Source organism: Dendrobium catenatum, unplaced genomic scaffold (genome assembly GCF_001605985.2).
Source record: "Dendrobium catenatum unplaced genomic scaffold, ASM160598v2 fragScaff_scaffold_743, whole genome shotgun sequence".
Classification (NCBI taxonomy): domain Eukaryota; kingdom Viridiplantae; phylum Streptophyta; class Magnoliopsida; order Asparagales; family Orchidaceae; genus Dendrobium; species Dendrobium catenatum.
The window spans coordinates 4,624,534-4,646,451 of NW_021319205.1; the positions used below are offsets into that span (position 1 = coordinate 4,624,534).

The following is a 21,918-nucleotide window of genomic DNA, read 5'->3' on the forward strand; positions in this document are numbered from 1 at the left end:
CACGCCAATGACGAGGTAAGAAAGCGAGAGGGGAGGCGACTGTCCGCCTCGTCGTAGGCGTCGGACCGGGTTCCATCCCACCACGCGCAATAAAGGCGTGTATAGGCGGTTTTCCGGTCCGTCGTACACATCGAGGACGGAAGCCTGAGTTTAGGGAGTTATACCTTCGGGGCCGGTGGACCGGCGGTGGATGTCGGCTCGGATGTCGAGGCAAGGAGAAGGCACGAGCGTTTGTACTTTATAATTAATTATAGTATATTAATAATTATAATTAATAATTAATTACAATTAATAAGATAATTATAATTATAATTATTTAATTAATTATAATTAATCAAAATTAACTATAATTAATTAAATAATTATACTAATAATTAACTATTAATTATTAATTAATCTTAATTAATAATTAACTATAAATATAATCAAATAATTATTATCAATAATTAATACTTAATTAATATTTTTTAATCCTCACCCTCTTCTCTGTTCACGGGATCCGGCCAAAGAAGCGCATGGAGGGGAGAAAGTTACCTTCACGGGCAGTGAGCTCCCGTTCTTGCTTTAGCTCAAAATGTCGCAACTTCGATCTTGACAGGAAGGGAAAAGTCGGAGAAGGAGCGATGTCGACCGCCAAGGAGAAGTCGGGTAGGAGAAGACCGCTCTCCTCTCTCTCTCTCTCTCTCTTCTCTTTCTCTCTCTCTTGACGGACGGATTCGGCGAAGAAAGCCGGGAGGAAGAAAGTTGTCTTCACAGCCGGCGGCTCCCGAGTTGCTGCGATCAAAAGCCGTGACTTCCGATCAGAAGGGAAGTGAAAGTCGTCGATGGGGGAAGTCGATCGGAGGGGAGTTCCGATCTAACAGAAGGGAAAGTCTCGGGGGAGAGCCAGAGAGCGAAGAGAGCAGACGAGCGGAGGGGAAGAGTGCGAGGCTTCGTTTCTTCGGCCCTTTATCGACGCGGGCTCGTCGTGCAGCGTTGTGGTGGATGCACGTCGAGTCGTGCGAGAGTGGCGACAACAGAGGAAGTCGTGCGAGCGCGACGTGGGAGAGCAGTGAGTAGGTTTTGATTTGATTTTTTTTTATATCAGAGGTCAACAGAAAAGAACAATATATATATACATATAACGCTCCTAACCTAGGGGTAATCTAGCGCTGATCACATCATCCACAGAGTACAGAAAAAGTAAGCAAACACACCAATCATTTTTTTAAACAGCATGCAATGAAAACAACGGAAAGCTCCGGCACACAGCAGAAAAATAAAACCCAGCGGCTAACTCCACCTCCATCTCTTCTCTCACGCATGTGATTGAGTGCCTGATTTTTCTTTTTCCAGTTTCTCTCTAGTGCCCTAGAGCCTCTGAATGCTGGTATGAACCATGCATGTTGATTCATCCCTTCGGACATTTCTTTCTTTTGGATAGGACTTCCTAGTCTACACCCCTGTGCCAATCCCACTCTAGGAGAGGATAATGTATAATCCTTAATCGAGAGTTTTCTCAGGCTCCGGCCTGGGATGTAATTAACCACGGGGGCTTGCGCCCATGGGAAACTCGGTCTCATATCTACTAAACCCTATTCAAACTATTGTATCGAGTGGGGGAAACCCGTGATTAGGTCGTGTATATTACTACCCATTGAGGTGTGTTGGTGACAGCCTCTATCTTCAATGGTTAGTCGTATGCACGATCCAATCTGTCCCTTCCAATCGACCTGTTCGCGCGGTGCTCTTTCGGAGGTCCACAACATCCTCAGACTAACTTCATATAATCTATTATGTTCTAAGAGTATATAAGATAACACAACAATAATCAAAAGGAAATTGCAAACCAAGAAGTCAGGAGAAAAATTGAGTCAAAGAAAAAGCAAAAATAGATAGAAATGAAGAAAGAATTGAACATAGAATAACACATCTCACAAGAACCGCAATAGAAAGTATAAAAATCACATTGAACTATGACCAAGAGTGCACATAAAAAACCATCCATTAAAAACCCAGATAAGTACCCCTAAAACTACTCATAAAATCTCCAGAACAAGCTACTGCAAAATTCAACTTTGACGAGTTAAGCTTACAATATTCATCAAATATGGATATAAATTTTATGCTTATTGTAAAATAATACAAGAATTAGCACAAATAAGCATACAATATAAATATACTAAATATCAATCATCATCGATGGTTGATATAATATCATCATCCAAAAGATTTCAAGAATAAGATGTATGGTATGGCTTGTCAAAGGGTTGGATGCAAAGTCACAAGATGGAAAGTGAAAATAATACATAAATTTGGCAAAAATCCATCAAAAGAGGCCAAATAAGAAATTTAAAATTGAATTAATATAGAATTTCCTTGAATTTCTAATCGTCATGATAACAAATTAGTCTCTCCCTTGTCTCATTCTATGAAGTCCAATGCCTCCCAATTTGCTTCTTCTTCATTTATTTCAGTCATCTTCCTCTTTTATAAATATTTTTCATTAACATAAAGATGAGATTAATACTCTAAAAATTTTCGAGGAGGTAGTGGTGGTGTGCGTGTTTCGAGTGATCTCCGGCGGCGGCTATGGCGGTCGTGACTATGGAGAAAACGGGGTTTGGGGTCAAGGCAGTTGAGAGGAAGCTATTGTAGCTTGGGGCACATTAAAGCATGATTTGTTTGGAGCTTTGGTTTAGGATTTAGATAAGTTTCAATAAAAATATGTATAAATAAGGTCAGTCATAAGCCTCATGCCAGTGAGGCATGTCGGGCCTCAGCCAAGCTAAGGCGCAAGCCTCATAAAAAAGGTTTGAAATGTAAGCCTCAAGGAGTTTTTTCACTGAAAACGTGTTGAGGCGGATCTCAAGGCGAGTTTCAAATTGCGCAATCTTACAATGCACGAGCATACTATCATCGTGAAGGAAGGAGTCTACATTATCAATGTTCGTCTGTATCGTCATCCCCAAATCCTGAACAAAGAGTTGAAAGATTAATCACGGAGATGCTGGAGGCAGGGATCATTCGACTCAGTAACAGTCCATTTTTCAATCCAGTTCTTCAACAACAATTTCATTCGTTCCACCTTGAGGACAAGGTGGCACTTTGGGAGGGGAGTATTGATGGACCGGCTGATTTCATTGGGAGGGAATTAGAAAATTTTCTAATCAAGAGGGAGCTGTTTAGAAGGTATGAGAGAATTATTTAGAAAAAGAAGGCTAATTCAGGAGGGAATTAGCAAAGATTATTTAAGGCTAACAATAATGTGATTTTAGGATTATGCTTGTGTTTGCTAAATTGAAGTTTTCTTAGGTTGTTAGGGCTCTAACTAGCGGATAGGGATTTGGGAGAGCCGGATCATCCTCTCCAAAATATCTAATGGTATCTTACTATTTTCTTTCATAATTTTTGCAATAAAAGGATTCGTGGTGTGTTCTTCCCAATTTCTCATTAAGGTTCGCGGATTTGGTTGAAAGTACAACTACTTCCTAACATACTCCCCTTCACATGTCGGAATATAAAGTTGAATCTCTCGATAATTAATGTGTATCAGTCTAAAACAACAACATACCTAATCATGTGTTGGTTGTATCATTTGAAAGATAAGAATTAATAATTGTTCAGGAAACGATGCTAAAAAAGGTAAATTTGATGTTTTTAGCTAGGACAAATATTGTGTGAGATGAAATGGCTAGTTTCCTTATAAAAATTGTTGTAGAAGTTTTAATAGTCTAGAAATAAATCATATAATTGCTATAGAGTGGAGAGGTATAATGGGTTATTAAGGAAATAAAGATTCCTTTCAAAAGGCAGTAAAAATTAAATATCATGGATGCTTATAATGATTATAAGAAAAGTTAAAAATCTTGAAAAGATGATAGTGAATAAAGCAAAACATACAATTTGTAATTATTTATAATAATATGCTTGATAAAGAGGATAATATAAAATAGGTAAGAGATAAGAGAACTAATGATTTTGGAAGAAGAAAAAATAATAGGATCTTGATCAAAGATGAATAAGTTATTGTGAGAATATACTAAATGACAGTTTTGAGAAAATTATTATTTTGAAAGAGCAAAACAAAAAATATAGTGAATTATATTATAGATTGATTAAAAAAAAGAAAAATAGAGTGAGCTCTGAAAAAAAAAAAATCAAAGTAAAGCTTTAGGTCCATATGAGGTATCTATTCAAATTTTGAGAGTTTTTAAATTTGTAGTGAAATGGTTGACAAATATTTTCAATCGAATTTATTGGAGAAGAAACATTTTTGTTTCAATGTTTAAGAATAAAGGCAATTTTAAAGATTGTATTAACTATAAAAAAAATCAAACTTATGAGTCCTAAAAAAGATGCATTAATTTCAAAATTACAATTTGGTTTCATACCAAGAAGATGAACACTATGGAAGCAATTTTTGTGCTATGAAAACTAATGGATAAGTATAAAGAACAAGAAAAGGAACTTTGTATAATTTTTATTGATTTATATAAAGTATATAATAGAGTACAATGAGAATTATTTGGAATACTTTATGATGGAGCATTGGTGTTTAAAATAGTTGTTGAGTGACCCAAAAATATTCACTTATCGTTGGCTTACATCAAGGATCACATTGAGTCGGTATACTTTTGTATTTCTTCTGGAGCACTAATTAGTATTAAAAGTAGCTATAAAGTTAACTAAGAGTTTTCAATTATCAAAAGTTTAAATCAAGATCATCATTAAGTTTATATTTTTTTATTGGTTCTGGATATATTTACAAAGAATATTCAAAGCGATATGCCTTAATGTATGTTTTTCACAAATGATATATTTTTAATTAATAAGACATCCACTAAAATAAATGAAGAAATAGAAAAACAAAGTAAATGTTTAAATGACAGGTGCCTTAGAATTAGCATTACAAAATCTAAGTAAATGATATCAAATTTTATTAGGCTATAATGATAATAATTATCATTCAATAATTAAAAGATAATGTGATACATAAGTGTGACAGGTTTAAATACAATAAATTTACTATACAAAATAATGAAGATATAAATTCTAGAGTTAAGGATGAATGATTAAAATGGACAAGCGTATCAAAAGATTTATATGGTGTGAAGATATCATGAAAGCTTAAAGATCAACTTTATAAAATTGCAAAATTCATCAAAGTTATATGTATCCTAATATTGGACAACAAAAATTTTATTGATATCTAAGTTAAATGAGATGGAAATTAGAATGTTAAGATGGATGTAATGGCAAAAATATAAATGAAAAATGAAGGAAATAATATATTAAAGGAAATTTTGGACTGACATTTATTAAAAATAAAATGAGCAAAAGTAAACTTGAGATGTTTCGAAATGTGTAATAAAGGGTAGAAAATATGCAGCTTGGGTGAGTTGATAAAATCAGTGTAGGAGGATTATTAATAAAAATGGGTAGATCTAATTTTATATGTATAAAAGTTATTCAAAATGATTTGCAAAGAATTAGTTTAACACATCAAACAACACTCTTATAGAAATGAATAAGAATTTTATATTCATAACTCCTCAAATAATTGGTTTAGGCTAATGATGATGACGTTCTTACATTCCAATAAAGTCTTGTATAGGCTAATACTAGCCAATAGTGAAAAGTGCATCAAAGCGCAAAGGTTACATAGAGCCACAATGTATGGCGCATAAAACAACACATGTTATTTTAAAATATCATATAAAATTTAAAAATCATGAAAATTTATTAATAATTTTTATTAATAATTAAATAATTTATGATAAAAAATTATAGCAAAAAAGGTATTATCAATGACATATAATAGAGCATAATAATCTTTCAACATACATAAAGTTAATGAAAGGTGCCTATTTTATATGCTAAATATGTTTAAGAAATTTGCAAGCTCATGAATGAATATGTCTTACAATAATATGATAGTTCTACAAATTGAACAATATAAATAACAATAATCAATAACCTCAAAGCAAAAAGATAGTAACATAATGTTCCTGACAATAAATAAATTAAGAAAAACCAAACATTAAACAAATAATTAATTAAAGTACAATACAGGAAGAAAATACATGAAAATGCTAAGAAGAAAAAACATAAATTTTACTTAATGAATAGAAGAGATAATACATAAAACTCATTGATAAAATAAGTGCACTATGCACTATAGCACACACTTTTTTTCTTATGTCTCACTACATAAATAATGTATGAAGTGAGCTAAGCTACACATAGGTTATAAAACACGCTATTTTGCATTATTGATATATGTGCATAGGCTATACCAGGACGCCATAGCTCCACCTTGATTTTATACTCTTTGAGTAACAACTCTGAATCTATATTGCTATACAAAACTACCATATCAAGAAAAACTTTAACCAATTAAGAACTTGCATTACGCATACATATAGCATAGTTCGGGAGTCATGTTAATCTCCTTCCCCAAATAAATTAGAGGGTATAGAGAAAATAGAACTTATGTTATGTGTGTGATGATCTAATTCGCACAATTGTAAGGTACTATAGACAGATTCTAAGGTATTGCACAAAACAAAATGCACATTGTTAAGTCTGATACTGACTATAAGGTATGTCAAGCTGGATCAACCATAAGGTAGCTAAAACTGGTCATAAGGTGAGTCCCTCTTAACGAACAATCCAACAAGTAATATAATATCGTCACTGGTTTGGCGTCAAAATGTACATTGCCATGGTTAGGCATCCTAAAGTGTGATTCACCAATATGTAAGTTAACTCGTAATTGCTGAACCATCATAAGTTTTGACAGCAAGAAACATCATGTACATTGAATGTTTGAAATGGACAATTTTCTTGCTGTCAACAAAAGTCCCTTTTAGAACGATCATGATCAAAAAACAATCAGTTGAATAATTTCCATCAGCCAATTAAAGTTCAAATTGCAGCAGGTCTTACAAAAAAAGAAGCTAGTTCCATGGGTCAGAATCGCCTACCTTTCTCAGCATGACCACTATAAAACTTTTTTCAGCAACATTATTCTCTGCCAAGGTTGTTTCGTCTTTAAGAACTTTCCCTTGATGTATGAGCATTTGCTGATCGGCAGGGTATACAGTTTTTCCTTGTGAGATCTCTATACTATTTTTCACATCAGAAATCTGCAAAACAGACATGCCTAAATGGTTTTACACAAACTCAATGCCAAAACTAATCTTCCCTAAAGCACAACACACAAACTCCAGGAACCCCAGCCAACTGAACAGTTAAATCCAAGGTAATCCAAGAACAGCAACGTAAAACGGAATTTTCCGTAAGGACATCTCCGAAGCATTACAAGCCAAAATTCTACCAATTGATCGAAGAGTAAAACCCCAATAAGTGACCGACGACAATATCTGAGGATAAATCGAGAGATGTCAAAAGAGGAAAGAATTGGGATCGAGAAAAGTACCGTATCCTCCGGCTTTACTTCGATCTCGAAGTTGGTGCCCTTGAGGGTCTTGACGAAGATCTGCATCTCTGCGTCAACAAATTATAGTGGCACTCTTCTCCTCTCCCGCTTGGTAGGGCGGGGACGGCTAGGGTAGCTCTCGATCTCTGGGCTAAAGCCGAGCAGGGAAAATCGGAGGAGACGAAGAAAATTAGCAGTCCGATCCGGCCAAAGAACGGAGAAATCGGATATATGGAAGGTCCAGCGGAATATCTTTCCTACCGGGCTTCCTTGCGAGACCGGCTGTCCATATTTACACAGATGGTTCATGGTACAGCAATTAGAGCGAATAACTAACCGACACGTAAGCTTAATTCTAAGGATATTTTTTTTTTCGTTTTTTTTTTAACAAAACAAACCGATCTTTCATTTGTAATTTTATCTTTGTTTAATTTTAGATATTCTGTTTCATTTTTATTTTTACAATTTTAATCAAATTAAAATTCAATTATATTAAATATTAAATTAATAAAATTATGAATTTATATTTATAAATAAATAAGTGACTAAAAAACTTTAATGTTTAAATGAAATATATAAAATATTAGTGTTATATAGGGATGCACTTTTCTTTCATAAAACTAAAATTTTGAATTTAACCAACATTTGATTTAGCGTTGAAATAAAATAACAAAAATATGTGGATTTAATGATATTAAATAACAAGAAATTAATCAACTTTTAATTCATAAAAATAGACCATATCATTATTTTTAAATAATATTTAAAAATATTGATAAATCAAATAACTGAGATTTTTAAATAAAATAACATGGAATACTAAATATAGCATCCTCCTAAACTACTATGAGAAAGTTTCCTCATTTAATATAATGCTAGGATCAACTTCAAATGTTTTTATTTTTATTTTTTATTTTTTTTATTTTTCAAATGTTAAAAAATATTATAAGATTTATTTTTGTGTGTGTATATTTCATATAAATAGTTTTAATTTTATGGGTTTATTTATAATTTACAATAAATATCTTTATTATTTTTTAAAAGAAATTAAATTGATACATCATGTGATTTAATTTAGCTAAATAATGCCCAATGTTGCAATAAGAAATTGATCTTGAACTTGTTTATGTAAGGAGTTTCTAACACAAATTTTTCATATCTGATCTAACGGATATATGGAAGGTGCAATGGGTCATAATTCCTACCACATTTATTTCAATACCTAATATGCATAGCTTTCTTTCTTCTTAGGTCTCTTATTTGCATGCTCTAATCTCAAAGCTATATATGGATATTTGTTTCACTTTTGTGTGGTCTTCTTTAAGGTCTTCTCCAACCGAACTCCAAACGTAAGAATGGCGTTGCTCGCGAACTCCAGTCGAACGTCAAAAATTCCGGTATTTAATTGCGGGTGAATGGTGTGACGCGCAATATTATCGTTGCACTGTTCACCTACGTTATTTTTCTATCTCTACCGGAGTTGTCGAAGAGACGTGCGAAAGAGGAGAAAGGCGATTACCTTCTGCAAAGGGCGCAAAATAGAATTCGACTGGAAATGAATTACATCGTTTTTTAGTTTCACTGCATTTTGGAGTGAAAAATGGGATTTTTGATTGGAGATGCCCTAAAGAAGCCTAAGAGGTTGTTTGGCAATGGGATTTATGTCGGATTTGAGCAAGATTTATGCTAAATCTTGCTAAATAAAATTTATGCCGCCGTTCGGCTTCCATCGAAATAAATATATTGTCTAGTCCTTTTTTGGTAAGTCGCAGATTTATTAGATCATACAGTTCGGCGGACTTAACATTCCACCACGCGAGGGAGAATGGGAGAGCGAACAAAAGAATTAGCTTCAAGCATGAGGTCGCCTGCCGCCATGATCGAAGCTTGCTTTGTATACTGAACATTACCTTGCTCTTTCTCATGCAAGTTGATATAAAACTTGTTATCCTCTCCAGACAATTGTGAAGAGGATCATTCCTTGACCGACTTATAAAAAAAAAAGCTTTTTTTCCTTTCTGATCTCTAACTTTTTTTAGTTCTTTAATTTTAATGTGCTTGAAGAAAATGAAATCCACTGTCTTTAATGGATTTTACAGTGAACATAGAAGTGAAAAGGATTGACTGATCATTTTATCCACCATTCTCGCTAATAAATAACAAAACTATGCTCACCAACAAACTTGGTGTCCATAGTGCAAATGATAACCTCCACCTAAACGAATAAATGAAGTCCAAAGCATACTTAGGGCATCTCCAACCGAACATCAAATGAGTTTATGGCGTCATTCGGTCGCTCCAGCCGAACGCCAAATATTCCACCATTTATTGGCGTCGCACTGTTCACCTACGCTATTTTGCTCTCTCAACCGAAAAAACACGCTAAAGAGAGAATGATCGTTACCATGGCGTTCGATTGGAGCAGCACCACGACATTTTGGAATTTTGCGGTATTTTGCAATGAAAAATAGAGTTCTCTGCTGGAGATGCCCTTAGGGTTCATTTGATATATATATATATATTCTTAAAGTAGTTTTTCAATACAAAACGTTTAATATTTGTACTAAAAAAATTGCTTTAAGAAGCAACAAAAAAATTGTCTCAAACAAAGCCTTGGCAACTTCATTCCTACTTTGCATTTCACATCACAGCCATATTTTTTATTTAGTCACCACTTTATTGTTGCTTTTAAAAAAATTTATACTTTGTTGCTTTCTATAATGGCGTTAAAAAGTTACTTACTTTACAACAGCTTTATATATTAGCAAGAAAATTGTCCCAAATAAAACCTTAATCCTTATAGAAGCATAACTCATCCTGCTTTATTTATTAGGGGATTTGCCAGCTACAAGAACTTGTACAATAAAGTCTTCACCAACTTTTCACTTTCTAATCGGCGACTTCATGCTATTGTAAAAGATCAAAGAAGCAAGACAACAATATGATTGCTGAAAATTCTGCTCATGAGAATAATGACTTCGACATTCTCAAAAATTCTTAAAAGAATCCTCAGAAGAAAAGAAGAGAGCATGCGAAAGTATAAATGAATGAGCCACAAACTATATATAAAAGAAAAAAAGTAAAGAATTTAAAGCATCGCACAATCATGCGGTGCAAGTCAAAATTCCACATTACCATCGATTATATAAAAATTCAAAAAAGACTCATCCGCTTAGCATAATAAATAAATAAAATTACTTTTATTGCTAGTAAGTAAACAATACATAAAAGTGCATCAATCATGGTGAGTCCTGCTTGTTGCTGCAATCTCAAACTTAGGCTTCGTTTGGGATGGCTTTTTACTGCTGCTTAAAATAACTTTTTAGTATAAAAAATTTAATTTTTTACTGAAAAGTTGTTTTAAGAAGCAGCAAAAAACCGTCCAAAACAAAGCATTAGTTGCAAGAGAATAAAGTTTCGTTTCGGGCGAATTTTTTACTGCTTCTTAAAGCAGCTTTTTAGAACAAAATTTTTAATTTTTTAACTAAAAAATAATTTAAAGAAGTAATAAGAAAGTCATCTCAAACGATGCCGAAGTCATTCCCACTAACAAATTAAGCTCGCACCACAAGATAAAAAATCACCTCGTTGGGATTCAAACCTTGATGAATGAAGTTTTGAATTACAAACTCGACACCAATGGCAAATTGATCCACCTAAGAAGAGCGTGTACTTATCCACCTAAAATTTTCAACTCCACTCAGATATCATTGGTGGCTTTTCTATAATTAACGAATAAAAGCAATGATAGAACACAAATTGCCCATCCAACAAGAAAACCAACGAAGGGACTAATAAACTTTCCTATATACATAAATTTACCAGAACTATTTTTTGAAGTCTTTGGATGAAAGCTGAAGACTGTTGTGATGTAGTTCAGATTGTTTTTTTACTTTGAAGTATGGGGAAGATTTGTTTGATTTCCGAGTTGGAGAAAGCTTTCGTCTTGGGCATGAGTGCTGCATGCAGAAATTTAAAGTAAAGAACTGTGGCGAATAGGCGAAGCGAAGGAGAAAACAAGTTATTGGATTATAATCACCTGATATAGCTCAAAGCGGACATCCTGTAGAGGCATGCGAAGACGAGCAGGTGCAGCCCAATGGAATAAAAGAATATGAACGTTCGGGCGTATCTGTGTCAAGGAAGATCTATTAGATAAACTCTTAGCAACATAATTATTATGCAAGAAATTTTTGGTTTGAATATCCTGTTTCTGCTATTGAATTTATTTTGAGAAGTGGAATATAAAAATTAAATAGTTATATAGTATATTTATCTTAAAGCAAATCCAACAGATAGAAAACTCAGATAAATCAAGCTTTTCTAATTCTTTTTAGCAGTATCACCCTATTGTCATCACCAGTGGTCTTAATATCAAATATTTGTGATTGGTTTTGCGAAAATTCTTACACTTTTTTTTGCTAAATTTTGTCTGGTGCTTTCTTTTGATCAAAATGAGTTTTTTGCTCATTAGATTTGCTGTGAGATAAAAAACAATCAATTGTTGTATTGCACGCCAATAAAAATAAATCCATTGGATATAAAAACATCCTAATAAACTAAGGTTAATATATCTAGGCCCAAAACTTCTCCCTAATAATATTTAAAAAAATGAAATCAAGAACAAGTCCTTTTGTCTTAATGAGGTAAGGTGTAAGCCTTGAGCATGATTGAGAAGTAAGCCTTGAAAAAAAAAAGAACTCAAAATTACAAACAATTTTATAAGTATGTATTAAACCACCAGTTAATTTAGTTCATCGTCATAAACTACAAAATCACACAATAAAAAAAGAAGCAAATCTCAATCTTAAATATTAATATAAAGTGAAAGTGTGAAAGAAGATTCAAGATAAGCATTCATTTAAAATTTAAATACATCGTGATGATCCGGATCTACGTTGCAGTCGCACACAATCACAGAGGAGACAATCACAGATCTCCTCGCTCACAGTCAACTGTTGGCACACAATCACAACTCTACCTAATCACAATCCTCATCCTAGCTGTGCTTTCTACATAATTGTTCATAGTCTCCTCACTCGCTTATTAATTGGAAAACATCATCCCTCTCTCTCTCTAAAATTATAAAGTAGGACATCAGTTATAGTATAAAATAGATGATTCATAAGCTATTTAACAAAATTATTTGAACAAGTGCAAAAGGGAAAGATCATTCATCACTTAAATATGGATGATGCTAAGTTGATGTTCGGTTTCAGGAATCACATATGTCCATTGGACTTCAAAGCAATAGTGCATAATAAATTAAAATTAGGGAAGAATATTTCATAAAGCAATGGGACATACTTGTTGCCCAGGAGAAAACGGCCACTCGTAAGTGTGATTTTGTCTCTAATACCAAGCTCTCTATACCTTTGATCTCTTTCCTGGTTCAATTGCGAAAATGTTCTAAATTAACAAATCTGTAAAGAATAACAGCTAAAACAACAGACACAATAAAATAACCTTTGGCAGCTTCAACTTGGAATCTTTTCAATCGAAGAGAGACTAATTGATGTCAATCAAAATGAACAGTAAATTAATAAAGAACAGAACTTGATACAATCCAATTTGCAATGATGCCGATATTTCTTTCAGACAATAAACAAGCTCACAGATTTTGGGCAGCACAGATAACCTAACGTCCAATCAAATTAACAAATTTCCAGTTCTATGTGAAGAAACTAATTTGGACACAATTAATTCATCCGAACACAAAACTTTAAACTATTCCATGAGAGAATTTACGATTATTTACAATTAAACTAACTAGAAGCTAGAGAAATTGATTATGGAGCATAAGCACGTAATGCAAGCCAGAGCAGGACAGAAAGGAGAAAGAAAAGAAGGCGCTATAACCTATTCAACAGAAAAACAGATAGCACACTTGTGCCACATTACATGACAAGAACAAGTTTAGTTCACTCAACCAAGGAGAAACAAACAAAATATTCACAAAGAATCACAAGATATAAATTAGCTGATTGCATCTCCCAAAAATTCAGAATGCGATTATGTTTATTTAAAATTTGCAGACCTGTGGAAGGATTACCTATTAAAATAATGGATTATGTCATAAAAATCATGCACATCAAAACATGCATTGATTTAAATTAGAATACATTCTCCCACAAAAAGAAAGCACTGCACCCAAAGCAGTGTTTCAGCTTCGACATTGTTTTAAAAAAAACATAGAAATTAAGTGGATTCAAAAAGTAAAGCATCCTAACTTTAATTTCAGGTTTCGTTTGGAATGGTTTTCTTTCTCCTTCTTAAAACAATTTTTTAGTACAAGTACTAATAAATTGATTTAAGAAGCAGAAAGAAAGCCAGCTCAAACGTAGCCTCAATCTTCAACGAGTACCGGGTCAAAACATCATCCTTTAGATGCAGACAAAATTACTTTCTTACAAACTATAAACTGATGATAAAGAACAACTGCAAGTGAAAAACTTACAATTCAAGTTTGACTATCAAGGACTTCAGACTATTTGGTATTATTAAATATTATCAAATTACCTTCTTTGAGAAAGCAGCAAAAGGATTTATGTCATCCTCATACATCTTCTTATACTTGGATTCAACGTCAGAACCGAAACCACTTTCTATATCCTCAGCATACTGCAAAAGATCCATAAAGGTAAGTGAAAAAACATAAATTAGGTTATAGTTTACTAAATATATGAACTCACCTTTTTAGGGCCTCTTGAAACTAGGTTTTCTTGACTATAATCCTGTACGTAACGGATCTTCCCATACAATTTTACATTATCAGCTTTGGTTTTTTCTAACTCATCCTTCAGCAGACTTACCTTCTCCTTCAAAAGCCTCACCTCCTAGAACACAACACTTATATTGTGAGAAGGCAAAAAAAAACATAAGCAAGCAAGGTACTGCCTGAAATATTATTTAAATTATACCTCTTCAGCTTCACGTAATCTTGTTCGAAAACGATCACGCTGGTTGCAAATTACCTTCAGCATTGAACTTTGATCTTGATCAACGGATACATGTCTCAGATCAGTACCCTGAAATGATGGCATGTTAGAACGACGATGAAAAAGGGCAAAAAGGTTTTCTTTCACGTGATAAAGAACAAAAAAAAAACAAGAAGATTGCCGCCAGGCAATCTTTAACTTGTCAAGAACATGCGAACAATCTTAATGCAACTACTATAACAATTGTAATGTTTTGTATTGCGCCTTCAAGAACGTGTATCTATGTTTGAGATTAAGTATGTAAGTTTATACATTTCTTTTTCCAAATGTATTAACAGAGCAGCTGTTTGGTTTCTGAGTGACATTAAATATGGATTTAATTAATAACAGCCAATCTATCAATCCTCCAATATTTGCAAGTTAATCAGTAGCTTATTTCGTACTAATTTTGTGTAATCTGCTATTCTCTAACTTTAATGCTTATAGTGTGTCCGAAACAATTAAAAGCCAAATGATATCTTTAAGGTACGTCATTTACAACAAATACTCGCTCCTAGATGCACAAAATCAAAGAAGTAGGTGAGTCTGTCTCCAGGAATGTTTTGTTAGGAAGGCACACCGAAGTTAAAGTCAGTATCAAAGGCTTAAGAAATAAATAGAAATGACTCAGCCAAGTCTTTTTCCAAAGGATTTTAGAGAGCAAAAATGAATTCAAAATTATTTATAAAGATGTGAGTAGATTAGCACTTTTGGCAAAATGCATGGTGGATGGACAAGATATTTTACCTATGAGATTCATGTTGAAGGGAAATTCAACTAACTGAAGGGTTATTTTGGTTATTGGGTCGATCAGAGTGTTCAAAATCAAAACAACTCTTCTCTGAGTTCAGGAAGGGAACCATTTCACCTCTAAGGCAATGAACAAAAGGATGAACCTTTGAGGCTTTCAAATCCATGTTGAGGATTGGAATAAGGATTCCAAGGCCAGTAAATGTATTTAAAATCGATGTCCAGCATAATTTGGGCTAGATCATAATTAAAGTTTCAAAGTTAGTGTTTGAATCTTTAGATTTGATTGAAGGTTCATCACAAATCTTGAGGTGATCCGCTAATTGAGATTCATAATAACCATTACTTCATCCTGCCCCTATTGCATGATGATTATATTCCCCCAAGTAAACTCACAAGACCTCTGCACCTTCACATCGCTAACCACGAGATCTCCAAGAACCGCAAAAAGAATTCAAAATCACCATGTTAGCCACAATCTCATGCTCTCTACTCCTCAACCGATCTTTGTCTCACTTTATCCCCTTTGGCCTTTTATAATTTCCCATTCACACAATTGAAACAATAAGAAGAAATCATAGATTGTTGGAAAAACAGCAAGTAGGTTGAAAACAAATGCTCCTCAAATGAACAATCAAATGGTTGTTTACCTTTGATTTGATTGGTGTGAAGACCCACAAATATTGATCTTTGATCTGAATTATGAAAAGGACCACAATTTGCCCTTGCGCCATTGATCTTTGCTCAAGCCAAAGCTCTACCTCCCTCCATTTATTTTTTATCCAAGTCTAGAATGTACTTTCTTACAACATCAATAACCATGCTTGATTAAAGCTTGATAGTGGTCATAAGGCCACCATTGCGTGATGGCTAGCATAGTTGATTTGATGCCATCTAATACATTACTTTCTATCTCAAGTGGAGGAACAGGAGGCCACCAAGTTGATTTGATGCCAATCATCAGGGATTGTGAGGCCCAAAGTTCAAGTAAAAAGAATGTAATAAATTAACCCACTACTAAATTACTACTGAGTCGATAGGTATCCTGCCTTTACAGCCTATAAAAACAAAATATAAGCCTTCAATCACACCACTTAGAAAGTAATACAATAATTAAAACAATCATGCATGTGGGGCGGATCTTGATACTATAAATAAAAATATTTCATTTTCTCTCTACTCCTCGCCTCTCAACAATGCTTACGTAAAGTGGTTATTCCATACCACTTTGCTTTCAAGGTAGGCTGATTTATGGAATAAGTTATAGCGCATTGATGTTACCCAACTCAGGCAAGCCCTAAGTTATGTCAACTGTCAAGAAAGTGCACCCCATGCGACCACTATTCTTGCTATTACAAGTTTTCATATGATTGTCGTTGTATCAAATATGCATGAAAACCCAAACAAAGATAATGAAGATAAGGTTCTAAAGGTTCCAAGTGAGTTCAAGAAAGGCATTCAATCCATTATTACTAACTCCACAAAATCAATCTAGGTTCGAATGCAAATCCCCAACTCACCTTTGTCAGTGCTTTACTCTTTAATTCCAATATTGCCGAATTAGTGAAACTCTTGCATAAGTTCAATAACTACTTTACATGGTGCTATGTAGTTGACAAGTTTGCCATTAAGCCTAAGGATGTCCCTATAAAACTAAATAAGTTTCATATACGAAATCTGAGATTAAACCAAAGAAAGAGCGGATAATTGGTTTCAGACAAAGTGATAAGATAACTAAGCTGTCAATCCTATTTTAAAATTTTGAATTGTAAAATTAGCCTTTTCTAACATTCAACATTTATAAAATAATCTAACACTTATACCATGGCTGGCTGAAATCAATGGCCCCATATCTCTCTTCACAAAAGACATTAAAATATATATGAATAACATCCTCCTAAAAATATGCATGATCTTGCTTTTTGAAATAAAAGAATCAATTTCTTAATGTTTATAGGAAATCTCAATGCCATACCGCATCCCTACAAATCATGTAGAGCTATGGTGGTTAAGTCAAAAAGAGTTTTAAAATGAATCTACAAATTAGATAACTATATTTAGATTCTTAAATAATATGAAGGACCTAGGAAAGTCATAGAATTACAGCTATACCCTCATGATATTTTTCTGATAAAAAAGGGGTATGTGTGTGTGTGTGTATATATATAATGTCTTAATGCAATTGGAATGCAATTAAAACAACTTAGAAATAAGAGAAATATAAAATGTATAAAGAGCTTTTGAAAAAGAACCAAAAATAAATTCTCACAATATTTAAATTAACCTGTCATCAATAAAACTAGTCCCCATAAATTGGAGAGAATTTCAAAAACTTTCATAAAATCAAGAAAGATTACCTTGATTTAAGAATGTTGAGTTTGACCCTTACTCAACTCTACATTGTCCCAAGTGTTGCATCATAAAGTGTGCAACACCTTGAGTATTTTTATTTATATTGTAATATATAACTACATCAACTTGCTTCAAAAAGCACATCAAGGCACCAAACCCAAAAAAGGGTACTTAGGGGACATAGATACATTATGAACAACTTGTGCCATTGAATGATGTGTAGATGCCTCAATGCATCAATAATCTGATAGGAAATACTTGAGTTCGCAAGCAAACCTATCACTAATTGGTGAAAACATCGAGAATAATGCAAAATCTGGTTGAAATCAGCCCCAAAACGATGGATTGCAATAAGAGAATCAAAGCCAAACAAATATGAAAACAAGATACAAGTGATCCTCGATTCGAGAGGAGAATCGTTTCTCCCAAATCTCTAGACAAGGTAGTCTAGAGCCCAAGATGCCAAAGAACTTTAATAGAAATCAAATCAAGCATGCCCTAACCCTAAAACACCTCATGCTATTTAATACACAAACTTTCCAAATCAATTTTCCCTCTCAAGCCCTAGCCGCCCCCTCTTTTTCAAATTTAAACTCAATTGGAATAGTGGGACCCACTATTGTGGGCGGCAAACATAGAGGCGGGCTAGTCACAAGAACCGACCCTGGACAGGCTAGTTGGGCCGGTTCAGGAGGAATCGGTCTATCAATACCGCCCTCCCAAAGAATCACATTGTCCTGAAGGTGAAAATAAAGAAACTGATGTTTCACCCTCTCGTATGGCTCCCACGTGGCATCGTAGTCAGGAAGGTTCTTCCACTTGATCAGCACTTCCTTAGTTTTATCTTCTTTCTAGTGAACCCCCCATCAACTCTAAGGGTTCCAGAATCACCTCTAAATCCTCAATAAATGTCACCAGTAACTATAAGTTGGTTATATAATCTACAATGGCCCTTCTCAACTGAGATACATGGAAAATCGAATGTATAGTCGCCGTTGGTGGCAGTTTCAGTCGATATGCTACTGCTCCGATCTTCTCCAATACTTCATAAGGCCCAAAGTACCTTGGAGCAAGCTTCTCATTCTTCATGTTGGCGACTATCTTCAGTCGGTATGGTCGGAGCTTCAAGAACACTGTTTCCCCTACTTCGAACTGGATGTCCTTCTTGTGCCCATCTACTTGTTTTTTCATAATATGTTGAGCTCTCAGTAGATTTCTCTTTAACTCCTCTAATACTATGTCCCTCTCCACCAAGTATTTCTCCACTGAAGAAACTGGAGTACTGCTACTCCCAAAGCGCACCAAGTGAAAAGGATCCCTTCCATACAACACTATGAATGTGGTCATTTGAGAAGCAGAATGATAAGAAGTGTTGTACCATTACTCGGCCCATGATAGTCACTTGCCCCATAGCTTGGGTATCTTCGACACAAAGCATCTGAGGTAGGTCTCCAAGCTCATGTTGGACACTTCTGTTTGGTCATCTGTCTATGGGTGATAGGCGGTGCTCCTTTCAACACTGTTCCTTGCAATCTGAAAAGCTCCTTCCAAAAATGGCTGAGGAACACCTTATCCTTGTCAAATACTATCACCTCTAGTACCCCATGCAGTCTAACTACCTCTCTAATGAAGGCTGATGTTATTGTCACTGTAGTGTAGGGATGTCGTAGGGGAATGAAGTAAGCATACTTTCTCAATCTATCTACATCTGAGGTAGGTCTCCAAGCTCATGTTGGACACTTCTGTTTGGTCATCTGTCTATGGGTGATATGCGGTGCTCCTTTCAACACTGTTGCTTGCAATCTGAAAAGCTCCTTCCAAAAATGGCTGAGGAATACCTTATCCTTGTCAAATATTATCACCTCTAGTACCCCATGCAGTCTAACTACCTCTCTAATGAAGGCTGATGCTATTGTCACTGTAGTGTAGGGATGTCGTAGGGTAATGAAGTAAGCATACTTTCTCAATCTATCTACTACTAAAATCACTGTGAAACCTTTCGAACGGGGCAACCCATCTATGAAGTCTATAGATACCTCCTCCCATACTCGCCCTGGTAAAGCTAATGGATGTAATAATCCTCCTGGTGACATGGCCAAATACGTGTTCATCAAACATATCTCACATTGAGGCATCATCTCCTCTACATCCTTATTCATTCCCTTCCAGTACAACTCCGAGGCTAGCCTCTTGTAGGTCTTCTGTACTCCTGAGTGACCCACAACTGCATTACCATGAAATCCTGAAGAAAATGTGGAATGTGAACTAATGTCCTGGGCATCACAAATCTTCCCTGGTACAACAGCCTCTCCACCTCCAAAGAGTACCCCGGGTGGCTACTCCCTTCCCTCCGTAAGTTAGAAATGATCTTTCCCAACTCCTCATCCCTGGCACTCTCCTCCTTGATGGCCTCCCAATCTAGCATCAAAGGGATCAATACTGCCACTGTCTGCAACTCCCCCATACACCTGGATAAGGCATCACTGCCTTGTTCTTCAATCCTGATTTGTACTGGATTTGGAAATCATATCCCAACAATTTGGACAGCCACCTCTGATGCTCCTCAGTCATCATCTGCTGCTCCAACAAGTATTTCAAGCTTCTCTGATCGGTTCTGACAATGAAGTGCTTACCTAACAGGTAGGGTCGCCACTTCTGGATGGCTAAAATAATGGCCATCAACTCCCTCTCATAGACTGATTTTATCATGGCTCTGGCTGTCAACACCTGGCTGAAGTAGGCAATGGGTCGACGATTCTGCATGAGTACTGCCCCCAGTCTATACCCTAAAACATCCATCTCCACTATAAAGACCTGAGTGAAATCTGGTAAAACTAAGAGTGATATAATAGTCATGGCCTTCTTGAGGCTCTCAAATGCTGTGGTGGCCGCCTCTCCCCATAAGAACCCATCTTTCTTCAGCTGCTCTGTCAGTAGCCATGTTATATTATTGTACTCTTTTACAAACCTCCTGTAGTACCCGTCAGTCCTAAGAATCCTCTCAATTCCTTCAGATTTTTAGGTAAGGATCACATCAACATAGCCTCAATCTTCAACTAATCGGCCGCTACCCCTTCTTTGGACACAATATGACCTAACTACTCCACACTGATCTGTGCAAAATAGCACTTCTTCATGTTGGCTCTCAGCTGATGTTCTTGTAGGACTCCCAAGACCATCTTTAAGTGCTCTAGATGCTCCTCAGTTTTATTAGACACCAATATGTCATCAAAAAATACCAGAACAAACTTTTGGAGGTACTACCTGAACACCCTGTTCATCAACGACTAGAAAGTAGCAAGGGCGTTGGTAAGCACAAATGGCATTATCAGAAACTCATAATTCCCCTTATGTGTCATGAAAGCTGTCTTTGAGATGTCTGCCTCCCTCATCTTGATCTAATGGTACCCAGACTTCAAATCCAGCTTTGAGAATATCACTGTTCCATACAGTTTATCCAAGAGCTCATCAATAGGGAACTTATCTGGCACTGTCCCCTTATTCAAAGCTCTGTAGTCCACACAAAACTGCCAGCTTACATCCTTCTTCTTGACCAGAAGAACTGGACTAAAGAAAGGACACACTCGACCCTTATGAAAGCTCTGTAGTCCCAGCCTCCAGCATCTCACGGATCAGCTTCTCAATCTCATCCTTCTGAAATTGAGGATATCGGTAGGACCTGATGCTGATGGGTGTCACCCCTTCCCTCAATACGATGGCATGCTCCTGCTCCCTCGATGGTGGCAATCCCTAAGGTGGCTGAAACACCTCCTAGAATTAATGAATCAACGGTTGTAGGGAGAAGGGTATGTCCTCTCTCTCTTTCAATCTAGTTCTCTCCAAACTGTACAGCTTCACCAAATATCCTCCACCCACTAATTGTATATTCCTCATCATGGTTTTAAGAGAAACCATGGATTTGGATAGTCTTGCATCTCCCTTGATCACCGCCTTCCTTCCACCCACCATCAACTTCATCGTAAGTACTCCCCAATTAACCTTAGTGTCTCCCAAGATCTGCAGTCACTTCATCCCTAGGATGACATCTGTACTCCCTAACTCCAACGGAAGAAAATCTTTCCTCACCTGAATCTTATGTATAGTCAGTAGCACTCCTCTACAGATCCTCTGGTCTTTCTCCACCTTCCTCGTACCCATCATCACCCCATAACAACCGGTATCCATCAATTTCACTTCCAATTGGTCGACGACCAGAGTGGAAATGAAAATGTGGGTAGCCCCACTATCAATTAGCACCACCACCTCCATGCCTCTATCTCCCTTGTCACTTTCATGGTATGATTCTTAGTGAATCCTACCACCAAGTTCAGTGAAACCTCGGCCATATCCAAATGCAGTTTCTCCTCCATCTCCTCCTTTAACTGCCCCTCACCTCCCTCAGTTTTCTCGTCATCA

At 35.6% G+C, this 21,918-nt stretch overlaps 2 protein-coding genes across 5 annotated transcripts in view; both read right to left on the minus strand.

Moving 5' to 3' along the window:
* Window positions 1–7,677, minus strand: part of LOC110093320 (ubiquitin receptor RAD23d) — a 40,534-nt gene extending 32,857 nt beyond the window's left edge. For 2 of the 4 annotated variants that reach the window (XM_028696458.1, XM_020818163.2), the window contains exons 1-2: window positions 7,424–7,676; window positions 6,969–7,130 (exon numbers count right to left, since the gene is read on the minus strand). In XM_028696458.1, the coding sequence (XP_028552291.1) occupies window positions 6,969–7,130; window positions 7,424–7,489 (228 nt within the window). In that variant the 5' untranslated portion in view covers window positions 7,490–7,676. Of the gene's footprint in view, window positions 1–6,968; window positions 7,131–7,423 lie in introns of all 4 variants that reach the window. The other 2 variants (XM_020818166.2, XM_020818164.2) reach the window with 2 other exon arrangements.
* Window positions 7,678–10,939: 3,262 nt separating this feature from the next.
* Window positions 10,940–21,918, minus strand: part of LOC110093302 (protein CASP) — a 35,149-nt gene continuing 24,170 nt past the window's right edge. The window contains exons 14-19 of the mRNA XM_020818140.2: window positions 14,344–14,451; window positions 14,116–14,259; window positions 13,943–14,044; window positions 12,731–12,810; window positions 11,463–11,555; window positions 10,940–11,382 (exon numbers count right to left, since the gene is read on the minus strand). Coding sequence (XP_020673799.1) covers window positions 11,313–11,382; window positions 11,463–11,555; window positions 12,731–12,810; window positions 13,943–14,044; window positions 14,116–14,259; window positions 14,344–14,451 — 597 coding nt within the window. The 3' untranslated portion in view covers window positions 10,940–11,312. The remainder of the gene's footprint in view (window positions 11,383–11,462; window positions 11,556–12,730; window positions 12,811–13,942; window positions 14,045–14,115; window positions 14,260–14,343; window positions 14,452–21,918) is intronic.